This window comes from Centruroides vittatus, unplaced genomic scaffold (assembly GCF_030686945.1).
Source record: "Centruroides vittatus isolate TY-2023 unplaced genomic scaffold, ASM3068694v2 contig_329, whole genome shotgun sequence".
Classification (NCBI taxonomy): domain Eukaryota; kingdom Metazoa; phylum Arthropoda; class Arachnida; order Scorpiones; family Buthidae; genus Centruroides; species Centruroides vittatus.
Genome location: NW_027122113.1, coordinates 1,434,596 through 1,451,148, shown reverse-complemented (window position 1 = coordinate 1,451,148; position 16,553 = coordinate 1,434,596). Strand labels below are relative to the sequence as shown.

The 16,553-nt window shown below is 24.4% G+C and overlaps 1 protein-coding gene across 1 annotated transcript in view; it reads left to right on the top strand.

Moving 5' to 3' along the window:
- Positions 1 to 16,553, top strand: part of LOC136973742 (twitchin-like) — a 245,808-nt gene that overhangs the window by 116,290 nt on the left and 112,965 nt on the right. The window contains 6 exon segments of the mRNA XM_067268488.1: positions 1,387 to 1,493; positions 3,474 to 3,592; positions 6,110 to 6,346; positions 6,432 to 6,471; positions 7,073 to 7,166; positions 15,534 to 15,632. Of these exon segments, the coding sequence (XP_067124589.1) occupies positions 1,387 to 1,493; positions 3,474 to 3,592; positions 6,110 to 6,346; positions 6,432 to 6,471; positions 7,073 to 7,166; positions 15,534 to 15,632 (696 nt within the window).

Genomic DNA, 16,553 nt, shown 5'->3' with positions numbered 1-16,553 from the left:
TAGTAATTAGTTATTGAGCAAAGTAAAATTTGTGGCAAATTATTATTATTATTAAGAAGTAGACTTAATTATTAAATATCAATTGATATTTATTATGTAATTTGTCATCTTTTTAAAACTGATAATCTTTTATATTAATAGTACTGATTTTATTTATGTTCATATAGTTAAATTAATATCCACTTTAAATTGGTAATATGTTATATGTTACACAACATAAAATATGTGTTATGTGCATGCTTGTTGTTTGTAATGATATGGCACGTAATGTAATTGAAGACATCTGAAGAATGGTAATGTATAAAAATATTTTTCTTTTTATAAATGTAAGGAATTGTTATTTAAAAGTATAAGATGACATAGGCTATTACTTAGATATAAAGTTATAAATAAGTTATATTTAATGTGATGTATTTAAAAATGTTATTTAAACTTGTTAATACAAATCTTCATTTATAATTTAATTTTATATAGCATTAAGATTAAAAAATAAAATTTATCATTTTATTTGTAAAGTTATAAATATATTTAACACATATAAACTTTAAATACTGAATATAAATTTTAAAATATGTATTTATTTGTTGTCATTATTTTGTATGTACTATAAATAGTTAAATTCATCTTTGATGAAAGCTTAAAATGATGTTATTGTAAAAGATATACTTAATAAATAATACCAGATATTTGAATGCTATTAAAAACAATTTGAAATTTTACAGTCAAAATTAATTATAATTCACAAATATATCACTAAAGTTTAAACTTATCTGAAAACTATTTTTCTATAATTAATTTTAATAAAAAGGTTTAATTTCAAAATGCTTGAAATTGTAATTTATAGTGTAATGATATATTCTTTATTATATATTAGATTGGTTATTTCCTATATTTAAATTAGAATTTATTATATTGTATTACATGTGTAGAATATATCAAAACCATAGAATGATTACATTTTTATATCTGAGTATATCAAAATTATACATGATTTTTATAAATTTTGAAAATAGATTTTATTTGTATGATTGTGTGTTTTTTTAAAATTGAACAAATGGATTTTTCTCTACTATCTTTCTAACTTTACTTTATTCTTTAAAATTTAGAAATTTTAATAAAACTATAGTTATTTAAAGATATCTTTAAAATTTGAAAATATAAAAAAATTATATAAATAAATTAATAGATAAAAACTAATAAAGAACTTTTAAATTTTATTTAAAAAAAAATTAAAGTAATAAATTTATTTTTCAAAAATAACATTTATATATTTGGGAAAATATATTTTAGATATTCCTAATAAAGATTCTATTTTATTTAAAATATTTATATACTAGGTAAATATATTTTCACAATAATAATAGTTATTGCCATTATTGTTATTAGAAAGGAATTGCAGTTGATGAAACAGGAGCAACAAAGAAATTAAGACCAGGTGAAGTTCTTGAAGTTAAACAAAAAAGACGGCCAAGTATTGATGTGCGTAGAGCGAGGTAAAACATTATGTATTTATTTTCTATGCTAAAACAATTGTTTTTGAATTTTTTGCTATACAAATCAATTTAATATAAAATTTTAAAAAGATAATCAATTAAATAAAAGTATTTCAAGTCTTTTGCTTCAATGCTGTATTTTCATCTATATCTTCACTACCATTTTTGACTTGTGACACTTGATGATAGCATCAATTTCATGTGCTAACAAAGAATAGAACCTTTTTTCCAAGGTGCAAAATGCCATAACACAAATATCACTAATTCAAAAATATCCACTGAATAGCCAATATTTTTTTTAAATTAAAATTTAACTACAAATAAAATTAGTAACTATTGTATGTACTTAATATGTGTATGAATTTGCACATATAATTTCAATTACTCTCTTACACATATAATACCTTTATGAAAATTCTATTATTTAAACTAGCATCATTCATCATTATGCCATAAAACATAAAAATAAAATGATTTTTGGTAATTTGTCACCTTCTCAGTCCATATTAAGTTGGATTTGTGGAACTCTAATATATTGAAAAGATTTTTTTTCAGCATTTATGTTCCAGAGTACAAAAAATATTCTGAATTGTATTCAATAGACTTAGTTACATTGAAATATCTTACCCATTTCTGATTGCAAGCTAAAGTATTAAATTAAGAATCATCAGCATTTACTTGACTAATAAATTGTTTGTGGTTACAAAACTGATTAAGATATTTTATAGCATTTATATAAATTCATTTACCTTATAAATACATTATACTTTTTACAATATTACTGTACTTATTATTATCTTTTAAGTTCAGTTACTTAAAACAATCAAATTTATCAAACATTTAAATCCATTTTCTTAAATATTCATAAGATATTCATATGACAACATAGCTTCTTCATAAATATGGAGTGGGCTATAATTATCTCCATTATTTCGTTTTAAAGCAATTATGTTGAAAGCCATACAAATTAAATTACATGCTATTATAAAACATATCCCAGAGAAGGATTTCAAATATCATACCTTGTGATGTTCTGACTGCAATTGTCCTTCCAGACATGCGACAACAGGATTTACTCAGTAATAATTGTCCTTCAGTTAAATAGAGCTTAAGCTTATTGTGCCTGAGAGGTTTGTGCAACTCTAAATAACTTCTTCACAGTATTGGGTAATAATATCCCATGGCCTCCCAGATTGCTCAACATTACCCCTTAGATTTCTTCCTCTGGGATTTTGTAAAGGATTATATTTATATGATAAAGTTGCATTCTGGAGAGAGTTATGGTAACTGTGCGTTTAATGATACCAGAAATGTTTTTGAAAGTCTTTGAGGAAACAAAATGCTGTGAAAGCGTGTGCATTGACATTACTGCCATATTGAAATAAAATGAAACTCAAAATCCTTCACTATAATGTTTATATATATATGTTTTGTAATCATGTTTATGAATTTCAACATGATTACTGTAAAATAAAATAGAGAACATAATTAGGGCCTACTCTGTATTTTCACTTCTTTGTCAAACCTTTGTTTTAATTTTTGAAAATATTAATTTTATTACTTGGAGTGAGATAATTTTAAAAACCTGTAGAAAATTCTTACTGATGGTTTTAGTTGCTTGATTAGAAAGAGAAAGCATTGTTGCAATTTTATGATTAAAGATTATACAACATACTAAAATATCAAAAATTTCAGCCTCAATGTGCAAATCAAAAAAAGTCATTTACAGAGTTTTAAAAATCTATTAAAACACTGGATAAAGACTTAAAAAGAGGATATCTTGTCACCTAATCATTGGTGGCTTTTTTTTTTTTTTTTTGTTATTATTAATCTTTTATGTAACTAATGTAAAAAGGAATTTTTCAAAATTAATTTTAATTTAGTTATTTTACTTTCTTAGTATCATCTTTTATATATGGTTTTTAACTTTTAAAAGTTTTATAATAATTAAAAACTTAAAATTCAATTCTTTTCTAATAGTGTTGGAGAATTACAGGAGTTGGCAGATAAACCATCAACTCCATTAAAGGCTATACCAGAAGATCAAGAAAGTGCTCCACAAATTATTGATTACCAGCAGAATGTTAGTGCCATTGAAGGTAATTTATAATTTTCATAAAAATAAATTATTATATAAATTTAAAAATTTATATTAAAGATAGACGTTAACTATTAAACTTAATTCTTAATGAAATTGCTCTCTTTTAATATATTTTTGAGTTAACATCTAATATAATAATGAATCTTCATGTATTTTAGTTAATTATATTTCAATATTCAATATGAAACAATTCAAAAAATTTTAAAAAACATTGGATTTGAAGAGAAGTTTTATTATTGAAATTAGAATTTACAGATAATTTTTATATCCACTGGCATGCAAACTTAAGCAACAATGTAATTTTTAAGCAGACAGCCATGAAATTGCAGAAAAGGACTTGTTGCAATCAGTACAACAAACACCCATTTCAGTAGAAAGGTGATTCATATGCAAGAAAAAGACATCACATGTGACTTGAGGACATGCAAAATGTGTGCAGTCAGATGCACAGTGCAAGACTACAATAAAAAGAAGGCTTTGATTACATACTGTATGTGTTTTATTCATTTTTGCACTAGTATGCTTTCTTCATCCTTTAAGTACAAAATACTGTCTCTGTATTCTGAACATGTTTCCCAGGTGATTTCTTGTGGAGTTACAGCAAAAAAACAATCTTTGCTTAAGTTTTGCATACCACTGTACTTGTATATTATTATATGATAAAAAATTATATTTAATATTTATTGGATAACAGATAATTTTCAGTTAATGAAAAGAAATTTGTCACTAATAATGAAGTTCAATTTGTAGCAATGCTATTGTTTAAAAAGTTTAGAATTTCAGATCTAAAGTATCTTAATAAAGTCAATAGAATTTAGTTAAAAAATAAAATATTGATAAGTTGAGGTTATTGAATAAAATTTATTTGAAGAGACTCTGATTCATTCTCAGCTTGTTAACAATAAAACTCAACATTTATAATATTTTATGAACAAATCAAAATGAAAACAAATTTAAATTGGAAATTTCAATTTATTAAACAATACAGTGGAACCTCGCTTAACAAGCACCTCGCATAATGAGGGTTTCGCATAACAAGCAAAATAAATTGTGAAAAAATGACTCACTTAACGAGCATATTGCATTTTTGCATAACTAGTGGCCAGGAGAGGGAAAGTCCTGGATTGTGTGCATGCTCAATCTAGCACTCATTAAGCTAGCATCTTAGTGTCGCTTGTGATCACACATTTTTCCAAACTTGTGATCACACATATTACATATAAACATCAACAACCATTAGCCGGTTATATAATAAACATGCCAAACGATATGCCAAATTCTTGGGCTATGTAAAGGCTATAATTTCATATTAGAAATGAATTAATTTGACTAGAGGTAGGCAATTATGCTGCCATCTCATATTAAATTTAATGACCGATTCCAAATTAAATTCCAGAAATGTCTAAATTAAAAATTAATTATTTAAAATTATTAAATTTAATACGAGATGGAAACATAACTGCCTAACTAAGAAAATATCAAATATATTTTATATAGTTTTGAAATAGAATTTGTTCACTGTAAATGCTAAAACCTATGAATTCACTAAAAATGTCTCATCCATATAGTGCTAAGCTTATAAACATCAAATTCATTGATAACAGAGCAATAATCAATATGCATGATACATATGAGCTTAGCAATTCATGAATGTGGCTTTTAATATAAACATAATTTGTCTTTGTATTTTGATTTTAAAATTTAACAAATATTTATATGTATATACCATTGTTATATAAAAATTATATTGGCTGCAGATATCTTATTAACAGGACTGCTAACATAAAACAGTGCAAACACACCAAATAATAATGATGACTGACTCTACTTGAAACACAGAGAGGAACATACCAAGACACTAAAACACTTCAGCACAGATCACCAAGCCCCCACTATAACAAAGTGGGAACATGATAGGAGTCACAAATATTAACACGATTAAAATCGTGTTAATACAACTGTTGACATAACATCCAAGCTAAGTATTTAGTATACCTAATAGTCACAAATATTACATGACAAGTGAAATTTAAAGAATATAATAATAATCTGTCAAATAATCTGTCATGTACTGTACAAAGTTACACAAAAAAAAATGACCTTTGTGCTCTAAAACCAATTTTGAATGTACACCATCTGACAGTTTATAAATTTTGGGGAAAATCAAAAAATTCATTTTATAGTATCAGGTGTGTTAAATGCATTTGATTTTTTTTTTATTGCAGAAAAAACGTAGGGTGTTACATTATTTGTTTCATATATCTATATTTAGTTTTAAATTAAGAAATTAAATAAATTAGTTTTAAATTGTTATCAAGAATAATATTTAAATTTAAAGAATAATTGTAGATTGTTTTCAAGTATGTTTAGACAATGGCTTTAAGTAATTTTACATAGTCTTAATATTTTCTAAAAATAAACGAATAAGAATAACATTTATAAATAAATTGTACACATTTAGTATAGTAAGAATTAAAATTTAAATAATTTGCCCATATTGTTTTCTGATTAACAGGAAATACTGCATATATATCATTTCAAGTGGAAGGAAATCCAGCACCAAAATTTAAATATTATAAAGGAATTGCTGAATTTTTTGAAGGGGGACGCTATACAGTTGTTACAGATGGTGAAACAAATACTGTGTGTTTATGCATAAGGAAAGCTAAGTCTGCAGATGAAGGAAAATATAAAATTATTGCTTATAATAGTGTTGGTGAAGATAGTATTGAAGTTTCACTTTTTGTTAGTGGTAAGATTTGGTTCAATTATAATATCAATAAAGAATGAAATTTGTTAACAGTAAATGCAATGTATGAAAACACATTCAATTGCAGATGAAAGTGGTATGGATTTCCGTGCAATGCTTAAGAGAAGGTGTGTTTTATTTATTTATTTTTTTATATTAAATACATTTAACTTAGCAATAATCTATTTCTATAAGAATATTAAATTTTGATATAAATGAAATTTTAAAATAAACCTTTTAATAATATTTTTAAAACAAATCTCTAGTATTAAGTAATGAAATTTATAAAATACATAAAATTTATCTTTATTTGTAAAGAAATTTTTTGTTGAAATTTGATTTAATTTTTTTCTCACTTCCATCTAGATTTATCTGGTTATGCTTTATTTTTATTAAAAAAATTTGAGTGATACAAAGCATTATTTTTTGTTGAGATTACTATATTTCAAGAAGATATATTGATCTCTCTGTATTCTGTCTTTAATGTATAGTTTATAAAAATACCAATGTTTAGTTTAAAATCAAAATTTTATCAAAACAGTTTAAAGAGATCTTTTAGTAATTATTTTATATATAAATAGATTTTTATATATTTATATATCTTATATAATAATTTTTTCAGAAAACAATGCTGTTAATCTTTCTATTTTTTTAGTTGTTATTATGAAAATAGTATTTAATTACATTTTATGTGAAATAAATAATTAAAAATTTGTATATTTTATATAGACAATATGCTAAATGGAAAGATCCGAAGGACGAACCAGATTTTAATTTGAAAGCTGTAGAAAAAGACAGAAGACCATCCTTGAAAGAAACAAAAGTAATATTTTATAAATTAAATTTAAATTCACATATTATGTATTTAATAAAAATTAAATTAATAAACATATTTTTATTATTTCGAAACAAACAAAACAAAATTTATTGTTTCATTGTTTAATGAAATAAAATTTGAAATAATAAATTTTGAATAAAATAATTTTTCTTCTGATTTTCATCATAAATTTTTCAATCACAGTAAAGCAATTTCTATTTGCATTAGCAGCAGATCATAAGCAGTTTTATCCAGTCAGTTTATATTTGTACTTTATGTTTTGTTTTATTTTGTTTGTTTATACTAGATCCTTGTTTTTGTCTTTTTGTTATTGAAATGTTAAAGAATAAGAATAACATAAAACAATTATTTATTTTACTAAAAATCACATATTACAGATTCTTTATTTAACATTATCAAAGCATGATGATTCTTCAGTTTTGTTTTATAATGAAATTATTTCAAGACCAACTTATATAAGAAAAAAAAACAATAAAATTTAAAATTATCTAAAACAGTAATTTTGATTACAGTAGATCCCCCCATAACACGGTAGATATGTTCCGTGTTATACAAATCCATGTTGTACGAGTCACTTAAATACATGAGCAAATCACAGCCCAGCATGTGCAGTTTAGGGGCTACGGCTGTTTGAAATGTTTTCTTCCATAAAATTAATTGATTCTAGACTAATTTGACTCAACATTTCCAAATCACGTATAATTTTTTGGGAATAATCCATATAAAATATGCTATAAACAAAAAATTGTAGGATTACTTAATGAGTGCGCACCGTTTGACGACGCCATTACTTAAGCTTGTTTTTGTTGTGGAGTGGCTCATCGAACGGCGGACGCGTTTCCTGATCAGTGAATTTTTTGCAGAAAAATAACTTAACTTTGGAGACATCATTAATAAAAATATAATTTTTATGGCTGTTGAATAATAAATTTTTTTAGTAGGTCCGCTGCTCGTTTAAACTCAATGGTTTGTACAATATCTGCTATTGGTCCAGATTTGACCAATCCTGTCATGACATGAGTCGGTGATGACGTTTTACTGTGTTATACAAGTCTCTTTTAGCGTGTTATACGAATACAATTGCAATTTTTTTGCTGTGTTATATGAACCCGTGTTATAGGGGGGTCTACTGTATTATTATAAAATTAATTCTAATTCATAAAAGTGTCATAAATTATGACTAAAATAATTTCAGAATAAGAATTTTGTTTTTGCTATACAACTACTCTATTAAACTGTTTGTTCCATAGTAGAAAGAATGTTGAGCAATAACAGAATTTTTAAAAAAATTAATAAAATAACTAACATTATAAAGCAGAAAAATTTTATTTAATTTGACTAGTATTTTTGATTTAAACATAGATCATCTCAATGTCTATTCAATAATAAGGTTTGATGATTTATAAGATTAGCTCTTTTACTGTTGTTATATTAACCAATTTAATGAGCTAATTTGAAAATGCTTTTTAAAATTAATTAATGAAATTTTATAGCTAAGAGAATTAGTGTATTATTTTTGTTGTTTCAAAAAGTTTATACTTCCAAAAGATGAGCAAAAAGTTCAAAAGCTCCGAGGTTATGGATTTTGTAATGAATACTTTAATAAATCAGAACAGTTTGTTATTCATCTGTTAAAATCAATTTATATAATCTGTCATCATGTGCATTTAATGTAAATACATTAAATGCACATGATGGCAAGATTTAGTTGATTATTTTAATTTTTATAACAGACAATTTGTAAAGTTACTGTTACTTATGAAAGACTCATAATTTAAATTGTTATATAATTTATTACCTGCTAATCTCCTAATATTATATAGAATTTTCTGTGTAGGAATATTAAAATTCAATTATACTTCCATTAAATAAGTTATTTTCAAATATGAAATTAAAAACTTAAAAGCCAGTTATTGGGTTGATTTTATAACTAATGGATTTATAGATGAGAATTATTTTGTATTTTGTTAAATTCCATATTCTGTATATAAAAAGAATCATCAAAAAATATTTTATTGTATTTTAAATATTTAGAATTGTATTTTAACATTAATTATTTTTATCATGATTAATAAACTAATCAAATAACATTAAATGCCAATTAAATTTATAGAAATGGATTAAGAAAAAATTCTTATTTATGGGAAATATAATTTTTGTAATTTAAAGTATTAATTTTTATGTTATAGATTTTATATAAACTTATCTAATAAATTTTAAATGCATAACATATAATTTTTTCCAAATTATAAGTTTTATGATAATTTACAAAAACAAAATCTTTTCATTTCTTTTTAAAAAATCAGTATTTTTCTATTATTGTAAAAATATATTAATTACTATAAAAAGTCATTTTTATATTAAAATTTTTGATGTAATAACTTATTACTTTCAAAATCCTCTCATTATTCATTCTAATTTAATAAAATTTGGCATTTTGAAGAATTCATTTTACTTATATATAATAATGTAAAATTTATTTTCTTAAACAATTATTTGATAATATAATGAAATTTTAGGCAATTATTCAAATAGTTTACATTATATTACTTTTTGCATAGTTTTAATTTGAATACTTTGAAAAATTTTATGTAAAGAAATTATCATCATATCAATATTGAATAAATGAAAGTTTAAAAAAATCATAAACTTTTTACATTACAGATTTATTTATAAGTAGCAGTCTAACATCTTTTTACAAAATAGTAATAAAAAAGTTTTATTTAGTTACATATTAACTTCAGAAGAATATTGAAAAGAATTAATTATTACTTACTTAATATACTTAATAAAGCATAATATTAAACTATCAATGTATTTTTTTCAAATAACAAATTTTTCAACTTTTTTTAATTTCAAATTCTTTAAAGAAAATGTCCTGTCTCAAAATTTGTGTTGTCTTTAGATATTTGTCCTTTAATTTATGTGTTGTCCTTTAATTGTAGTCAATCATATTTTGTGTAAATGTTCTACAAATATTGCATCATAGGAGGACACCTGTGTGCCTCAGGTGTGTCGTCGATTGTCTCTGGCAGAACTTATTTCCGATTGGCCTAGTCTTCAGAAAGTCCAAAATTGGGAGGTGTGAGAAATTTTTATGTTGTAAATGGTGGTGGTGATGCAATGTGCTTCTGATTATACTGCTATTCTCTGTTTAAGTAGTATCAAGATAATATTATGTTATTTGAAAAATATTTTAATGTATATAATTTATTACATAATCTATTCAAATTAATAAATATGATATAAGATATAAACTTACTAATTCAGCATTTAAACTAAACTTTCAGACTTAATTTAAAAGATTCAACAAATTACTTAAGTTTAATCAAATCAAAGCTAGAAGAAAGTTTAAATCACATAAAAAAAACGCCTTTGAGCACTTTTTCAGCAATGTTTTTAACAAAATTTAACATCAATCATAACAGAATCTCGGATGGTGGCAAATCTGAATGATGCCAAATTGATAAAATGAGTCTTTAATGAACAACACTTAGAAACAAAGATATATGAAGCCTCTTTAAAAGGAGATTCCATAGACCAAAAGAGTGTGAATCCTTATCTATAACCTAGAGATTGTTTTATGATAACCTAAATAAGAATTCTCAATTATGCATAAGAATATATTAACATCACAATACTTGTATATTATAGCATATGAAAAATACTCTTAGAAACATTGAGACACAGCATAAACCATTGTGTTCTCTGAAAGTTATCAAATATGCAGTCATAAACAACCTGTTTATACATTGTTTTCAAAATTTAAAATCTTCAGAAGACATGTCATTGCACATGCTTACATTCCAATTTTGAACATTAAAGCTAGGAGTCTTTGACAGTCTTGAGGCAAGCTTATCAAGGGAGCCAAAAATGTTAATTGTAAAGATAAACATTGCTGGAAAAGTGCTCAAAGGTGTATTTTTTATGTGATTTAAATTATTTATTTAAAAATTTTAAAATAATTTGAACTTGTTTTCAATATTTGATGACTATTGGCCTACTGAACTATTGTAAATGCCAGAATAAAATATTAGATATCTGTAAATATAATTAACTCACTAGTGTTTGTCTTAAATGTTAGAACAAATTAAATTTTAGGATTCATATATCAAACTTCTTTAAAATTAAATATTAAAATTTCATGAATGAATGTTCATTAAAATAAAACATAAAATGAATTATAACTAAAATGAATAGAAACATAAAATGAATTGACTCACTTCTTCCAATATTCTATTCATAAGAAAAACAGGAATGTTAAAAATTTAATGAAATTAATATCTTGTCTGAGGCTACTTTATATGGTTATTGAGTATTCACATGTTTTGTATGAAAAGAGTGTTGTAATGGCACAATCATTTACAAATATGATATCAGCAGATTTGAGTTTTCATGCCATTGTCATGATTCATTTCTTAAAATTTTTCAAATACCTGAAAAAAATCTGATATGTAAGAAAAAACAGAGTTTAAGGCTTAAAGTGAAAACAAGTCTTTCTGAGAGTAAATTGAGGTGTTTAATACAGAAACTCTAATTGATTAATAGATCACTATAATAGATTGATTAATATTCAGAAACTCTAATTGATTAATAGATCACTATAATAGATTGATTAATATTAATTAATCAATCTATCATAGTGATAACTTTATTTGTTATTTAACTTGAATAGTTTGAAACTACCGAATGCACATTAATTTCATGCTCACATCAGTTAATAAAAACAATTATTTTATGTTAAAGCAATTAAAATTAATCAGGCTTAGATAAATTTGAACTGTATTTGGCGTCTTTTTTATATTTTAGGTTTTTTCAGCTTTTGTAACATGGATATACTAAATAAATAACTTTTTATAAATCAACTTATCCAAGTACTGTACCAAAGGAAAACATAAAATACTTATAAAAGTTAACAAATCCAAGCAAACTATTTTATTTGTGATTGAATGAAAAACAAAAACATTTTCTAAATTTTTAAAAATAAGCCAGGACGATTGGTTACAAATAAAGAAAAAATATATTTCTCTTTTAGACAATACATTACGAAATGTGTCTTTTTATCCAGAAGTCCTTTCTCACGCAGTTGAGGGATAAGACAATTCCACGGCGGAGTCGACCTTTTATTTGAGACTTCTCGTCCGCCTCACGATGTAAAATAGTCCAATATTTCCCTTTAGCGGTGGCAACATAATTTAAAAAATAATTTACAATTTTTAAAAATAAGCCAGGACGATTGGTTTATTTTACATCGTGAGGCGGACAAGAAGCCTCAAATAAAAGGTCGACTCCGCCGTGGAATTGTCTTATCCCTCAACTGCGTGAGAAAGGACTTCTGGATAAAAAGACACATTTCGTAATGTATTGTCTAAAAGAGAAATATATTTTTCTTTATTTGTAAAAACATTTTCTAATTATTCAGATTTTTAAGTGTTTTAACAAAGTTAAAAGCATATCTTTCTTTAAGACTGATGGGAATATCAAATTATTAATAAAATTTATTTATTAATTTTGAGAAAATCAATAATCTTATATTAAGGCTAAAAATATTTTATCAAATATGATAGAAATAAATCATTGATTTAATCAAAATCAAAAATCATGATATATTTGATTTTGTTAAATTTTTACAAAACATCTGTTTGTTGCACATTACACAATTAAAATTTTGTAGATAAGTCGCTGTCATTACTATCTAAAATTGGTTAATCTTAGCTTCATGTGTCGTAGTAACTAGAAATTATACAAAAAGTTAAATATCTGATTTTAACATAAATGAAAATTTATTTGACAATAAAAAAACTTTACTAGTATATCTTGATACTATTTAATATTGTTTTCATTTAAATTGAAAATTAATATTGATGTTTTATTTCATCCTGAAGTTTTGTTCAAGACAGTGTTTTGCATTAAATTTTAATTTTAAATATATTTTCAATACATTAATATTTGATGTTTTGTTTGTGTTAATGTTTTCATTATTCAAAACATTTAAAAATTATGTGTATGGCATTTATATAATGCAAATTCAAATGCATCTTATTTATATTATGTTTAAATAATAATTAAACTATGAATATTAAAAATGTTTATCAACATTTTAAAATTAAACACCAAAAAAAGCCAAAAATCCAGTGGAAAAATGTTAATAAATGACACTAGCAAATGTTTTCTCCTGTGCCTGACCCATTAGCCTGAGGATGACCATTTAACATGGGAGAAAACATTTGTTAGTGTCATTTATTAACATTTTTTTCTGGAAAAAGTTTTAGCATTTTTGGTTCTTAATTTATGTATATTCAGTTGTTTGGGTTGTTGAACTCAACATTTTTAATATGTTAATATAAAGTTAATACAGTAGTTTATCCAAAAGCATTCCAGTCATGCTGTGTCATGCTGAATCGAATGTTTTTGATACTAGATTAACTTCCAAAATATAATTTTTTTGTTTTTATATTTTTTAATATATTTATTTTGTTTTTACAAAATAAAGAAATAATTTTTAATGATACAATAGCCACAATTATTATTTTAAAAAATTTACATTAGGCTTAACATCGATGAAAATTCAACGCATAGCGACATGCAACAGAGAAAAATTTCAACATGGGATAGGTTAATATATTTTTTGTACATAATCAATTATCCGAACAACCTCAGTCCCCAATTGATTTGGATAAACGACTCTCTACTGTATATACAAACATAAATTAAATGCATGATTTATATACTGTTGAAATCCACAGCATAAGTAAAAATATTTGTTACAAAAATATAAACAAATGAGCAATCTGATTTTGAGATAAACAGATCAAAGATGCATCCTTGGCACCCTGGAAAACTCAATTATATGTTTCATGCTTGCTAAGAATTCAATACTCAAACTGTACAGAATGGCACAATTTCATTGGTCAGGTAGACAGGAATTCTTTAACACAGAATAACTGTTGACTTTTGTTTGCATAAAAAGAAAATTCAAGACATTTAAATTTTTTCTAATGTTAATTTTAATTTACCTAAATCAACATCATCTCTAAACTGAATTTATAATTATTCCAAATCAAACAATCTGCCAAATTATGAGTTGTGTGTTGTGGGTTTGAGTCCCATTCCAGTCTGATTCTTTTATTCCAGAAATTCTAAATTGAAAAATTAATTTATTATAATTATTAAAATTAACACAAGATAGTGGCATAATCACCTAACTCTAGACAAATTAATTAGTTTCTAATCATTAAATTAGTGATATAATAACCCAATAATTTGGCAGATTGTTTGGTTTGGTTCTAATTTACCACTCACAGACAAATATGAGATGGCAATGGACCACTCAATTAAATTTTGAGGAAAGTGGATTAAATATTTAAACATTACACTCTCAAAAACCTCTAAAAACATATTTTGTGCTCACTAATAACTTTGTATTAAGTAATTTTTCTATAACACCAAAACTAGTCCGATATATTTACATAAAACAAGCATGACATCATTAGGTTACCTAAGCCTAATGTAGAACCAAAAAATATTTTGCACTGAAGAATGATGTTCAAATTGAATTTTTGAAATCTGTTCATATCTAAGTGCTACCAGTTCTGATATAGTAATTGTTACACTTATTTTCACAGCTTGTTCCTAAAAAAGATGATCTTATAAAAGAATGAAAATGTTACTGAATAAAAATTTAACTTAGTTCCCAGAATTCATCATTTTTATCATCTTTTTGAATATAATACCAAGTTCAAGTATTATTTTTGTTAATTTTATTTGCCTATACTTTGTCTACTCTCTTACAAGAATATATTTGTACTGTGACTCAGTAGACAAACTTTCAATTAGAGTTTGATATACATTATTTTACTTTTTACAAAGTAACAATACAATATATTACTTAAGATATCTTATTGAAAATATTTAACAAATTTCATTACTTTTTCACAACTATAATAATATTTTCAAATAAAATTAACTAATTCAAGTAATTGTTTTTTGCATAAAGCAAAGTTTTTGTAAAGCCTAAGTCTTCTCTGATACTTTCAAGAGATATTTTATTAAAGAATTTAAATTAGTATATTTTAAAGTATTATCTTTATAAAAAAGAAGAAAGCTTTTTTCCCCATAAACTATTAAATATAAATTAATTATTGCTGGTTTTTAAATGTTTTGAATATTACATAGTCTATAGATGTAATAATTAAATATAATTGTGCATGATTGTTATTACTAATGATATTGCTTCAGTGTAATTACTGTGTATAATTAATGTTAAATGTCTTGTAACATTTGTTTCCTAGGTATATTCAAAGTAGAATATTTTATGTTTGTGAATGAATATTATTCATACTGTGTTTGTAGAATGAAGAACGCCGCAGTTCCCGTGACAGTCGGAGACTGTCATTGGCTGAAATAATTCCTGACTGGCCAACACTGCAGAAAGTGACCAGGGAAAATGAGGTTGGAGGATATGGAAAGATTGCAATCTTCTTATCCTCATTACTTTCCTGTTCTCTTTCCTTGTTCTATTATTTTTCTGGTTTCTTTCACAAATTCTGCTGCTTTAATTAGCATTAATGCAATTTCTACTTCATGTAACTTTTATATTGCTTTGACTATTGCTTTGATTTTAAATATGATATTTTGCATATAAGAATAAACATATAAATATTGGATGCAGTCAACTCTTGATAGAATGTCAGTAATTATTTAAATAGAAAAAAATATGATTTTTTTCAGCTAATGGAAAGTAAACATTTGTAAGTATATTGTGGATAAGTAAATAGAGAAGTTGCTGCTGACGTTTTCATCACAAAAACGTGTATGTCGGATGTTCAGCACCACCATCCTGTAAGCCTAGAAGTTTGACAATGGCATTTGGGATATCAGTGGAATCATGCTTGATGTTCCAAATGCCATTGTCAAACTTCTAGGCTTACAAGATGGTGGTGCTGAATGTCCAACGTACACATTTTCGTGATGAAAATGCCGACCACAACCTCTTTAATAATGATACATAATTAGTGTTGTTATAAAATATAAATATATGAACATAAGTATAAGATGATAGAAAGTTCTGTTATGCCTTTTTTCTGATTTAATTTTTTGCTTTTTTATTAGTTTTTTCAATAATAGAATATGTTTATTTCTGAAAATTAAATATAATGATATATATCCTTTAGATCAAAATTTTAAATTAAAGTATAAAAGTTTATCATTAGAAATAATCTGTTATACTTAAAAACCAAGATTAAAACTTTAAATGTAACTAAGTTAGATTATTTCAATATCTTATATTTGCATATATTTCATGTCTAATAAATAAACACAAAAATTTACACCTTCTTCTCAATTTTTAGCATTCACTGTTTCAAAAAATAG